Source organism: Vitis vinifera, chromosome 2 (genome assembly GCF_030704535.1).
Source record: "Vitis vinifera cultivar Pinot Noir 40024 chromosome 2, ASM3070453v1".
NCBI lineage: Eukaryota > Viridiplantae > Streptophyta > Magnoliopsida > Vitales > Vitaceae > Vitis > Vitis vinifera.
Genome location: NC_081806.1, coordinates 4,364,075 through 4,367,058, shown reverse-complemented (window position 1 = coordinate 4,367,058; position 2,984 = coordinate 4,364,075). Strand labels below are relative to the sequence as shown.

Sequence of the window (2,984 nt, the reverse complement as noted above, 5' to 3'; positions counted from 1 at the left end):
GACAGTTCAATTTAAATGTGCCAGCTACGGCTTCGTTTGGTTTGAAACTACAAAACTGCCACTGTGCTCCTCTGCAGTGATGATGATGGTTCCACGAAAGACCTCCACCCCACAAAAGCCATTTCTTCATAGCAAAAGTTCAAAACGTTGGAGCGCTAAAAAACATGCCCTAGAGAGTGAATACGATCTAGTCAGTTACGGACTTCCAGTTGAGAGTTCAGAGAACATTACAGCTGCGCATGAAGGTCAAGTGTATTGAGAACTACAATTGGGTGCGGTTGATTTGGAAGTTGGTATTTAATTAAGCATTTCTTGATCATAGGTTACTGAATGGTCAAGGATTTTGGTGGTGAATATCATGAAAGGAAAATAACCCATAAAAGAGGAGCAGTACTGCATGAGAGGGGTAAGTAAGAGATGGTTGTAAATGAAGATTTGCAGGAAAGAGAAACTCTTGAAAAGATCATGTAAAGTGGGTGTCAGTATCAAACCTTGTACATCAAGCAGCGGACGATGAGGAGGAAGAGGAAAGAATGGCTTGGGCTGAGAGGAGAATGGGGGGTTGAATGGGGAGAAAAGGACTTGGGGACTATGTAAAACTAATATTTAATAATAGTTTCTCAGGTTTATTTGAGAGAGAGAGAGAGAGAGAGAGAGAGAGAACATGGAGTGCTGGAGGAGACAAAAGAGAGAGATGGAGAGAGAAAGGTGGGGACCCATCCACCGCCCATACGCACGCAGTCTTACCGAAACCAAACCCATCACCGATCTATTTTCCTCCATCTAACCCTAACCCAACTCTCTAACCCTCCTCTCCGCAGCTCAGAAGAACCTATTCTCCCTTCTCTCTTCCCTCCCAAATCCTCAACCACAATACCATCGATTACTAACTAAAACCCTCCACTATCACCTTATATCCCACAATTTAGCATGTTTAATTCAGCTCAGAGTTTGGTGGGTGACACCAAAAACCCACTCCTTTTCTCCTCTCTCTTTTGAACCCCTATGCTTACAGTACTTTGATTTCATTAAACTAGGAAAGCAGCAAAGCAAGACCTTCAAATCCTACTGTTTTTCTCTTTTTTTCTTCCACTATCTGCCTTTTCTTTTTGAACCAATACGACCTTTACTCCTTTCTATTTCATTCCTTGGTCTCTCTCACTGTTCAGCTTCTGTGTATGTGAAGAGGTGAGAGGGTTAATTTTGATAGATAAAAAGAGAACAAGATTGAGAAGACAAGAGAAAAATGGATCCAGTAACAGCACATGGCCATTCTCTCCCACCTCCTTTCCATACTAGAGATCTCCATCTTCATCACCAGCAGCAGCATCAATTTCACCCTCAACAGCAGAATTCAGAAGATGAACAAAGCGGCAGCAGCGGCCTCAACCGAGGGCAGAAGCGAGATCGAGACGACAACAATGAGAATACAAACGGAGGCAGCGAGGGGAATGAAATGGTAGGACTCTCTGGGGATGGAGAGATCAGTAGAAGACCCCGGGGAAGACCCGCTGGATCCAAGAACAAGCCCAAGCCTCCGATCATCATTACTCGCGATAGCGCCAATGCTTTGCGCACCCATGTGATGGAGATTGCTGACGGGTGCGACATCGTGGAGAGCGTCGCCACCTTTGCCCGACGTCGTCAGAGAGGGGTTTGCATTATGAGTGGAACTGGCACTGTAACGAACGTTACTCTTCGGCAACCGGCCTCACCTGGTGCAATTGTCACCCTACACGGCCGTTTCGAGATCTTATCCTTATCCGGATCCTTTTTACCTCCTCCAGCTCCGCCTGCTGCCACGGGGTTGACCATTTACTTAGCTGGCGGCCAAGGGCAGGTGGTGGGTGGAAGCGTTGTGGGGCAACTACTGGCTTCGGGTCCAGTTGTGATTATGGCAGCGTCATTCAGCAACGCCGCCTATGAGCGGCTTCCCCTTGAAGAGGAAGACCCTGCTCTACCAATGCCAGGAGGTTCCCTAGGCTCTCCCGGAGGGGTTGGTCAGCATCAGCCACCACAGCAGCAACCGCAGCAGCCACAGCAACTTTTAGCAGATCCAAACGCACCTCTTTTTCATGGGTTACCACCCAACCTTCTCAACTCCATCCAATTACCAGCGGAGGCCTACTGGGCTACAGGCCGCCCTCCATACTAACACAACTCAATTCAAGGCCACACCTCTTAATTTACTTCCCCGCCTCTACTTTTGACTTACCAGGATGTCCTAGCAATATTTGTAGGTACAAGAATTTGGGTTGTTGAGCATTTCAGGTTTTTTCTTTTCCATTTTTTTTCCCTTTCTTTTTAGCTAGCTACTTCTTGTTTTGCATTTTATGATAAGATTATATGCCTGCATGTTGATGGAAAAACTGTGTAAATTCATGGATTGTTCGTGAGTTTGATTTTATGGGAATAACTGCTACCACAATTTGTTCCGTTGATTAAGGGCAGAAGAAAGAAGGTAGGAGAAGGGACAATAAAGACTCCAACAAAAGGAAAAACAACATAGAAGCACTAGAATAAGAATGACTGTCTTTCTCATCCATGTTTGATCTTTCAGCTCTAAGAATTTTCTCATGTGATATCTCTCCAATTGGAGAAACGCAACCATATATTAGTCTTCTGTTGTGTGCTCTAATCAGTTGAATCCACATTGGGTTATGAAAGTCCCCCACCTCACCAATTCATAGTCTCCCTCTCACACGCCCACATACCCGCACATATATATCAAACAAAACTTGATTTGTACTCCATTGTTTCTTTACATTCCCGTGTGTGTGTGTATATCTATAACCCACATTCATCTCTTTCTGTGAAATTCCTCTCTATATGTTGATATATCCTCAGCATCACAGAAATCTCAAGAAAGACATTGTGATCATATATGAGCAGCAGTGTTGTTGGTGTTGTAGTTCATCAGTTGATAAGCTGAGGAGATGAGAGGATGAGGGTTCACTAAAGGCAGCGACGGTTTCGATGGGAGG

The 2,984-nt window shown here is 45.0% G+C and overlaps 1 protein-coding gene across 1 annotated transcript; it reads left to right on the top strand.

Moving 5' to 3' along the window:
- Positions 1 to 647: 647 nt before the first annotated feature.
- On the top strand, positions 648 to 2,435 carry LOC100265031 (AT-hook motif nuclear-localized protein 26). Its single transcript, XM_002281260.5, has one exon. It carries the CDS (start codon positions 1,247 to 1,249, stop codon positions 2,153 to 2,155), a length of 909 nt encoding a protein of 302 aa, XP_002281296.1. The 5' UTR covers positions 648 to 1,246; the 3' UTR covers positions 2,156 to 2,435.
- The last annotated feature ends 549 nt before the right edge of the window (positions 2,436 to 2,984 follow it).

Excerpts from the sequence above, each read along its gene's own strand:
- LOC100265031 (XM_002281260.5), top strand. The coding sequence starts at position 1,247 with ATGGATCCAGTAACAGCACATGGCCATTCTCTCCCACCTCCTTTCCAT.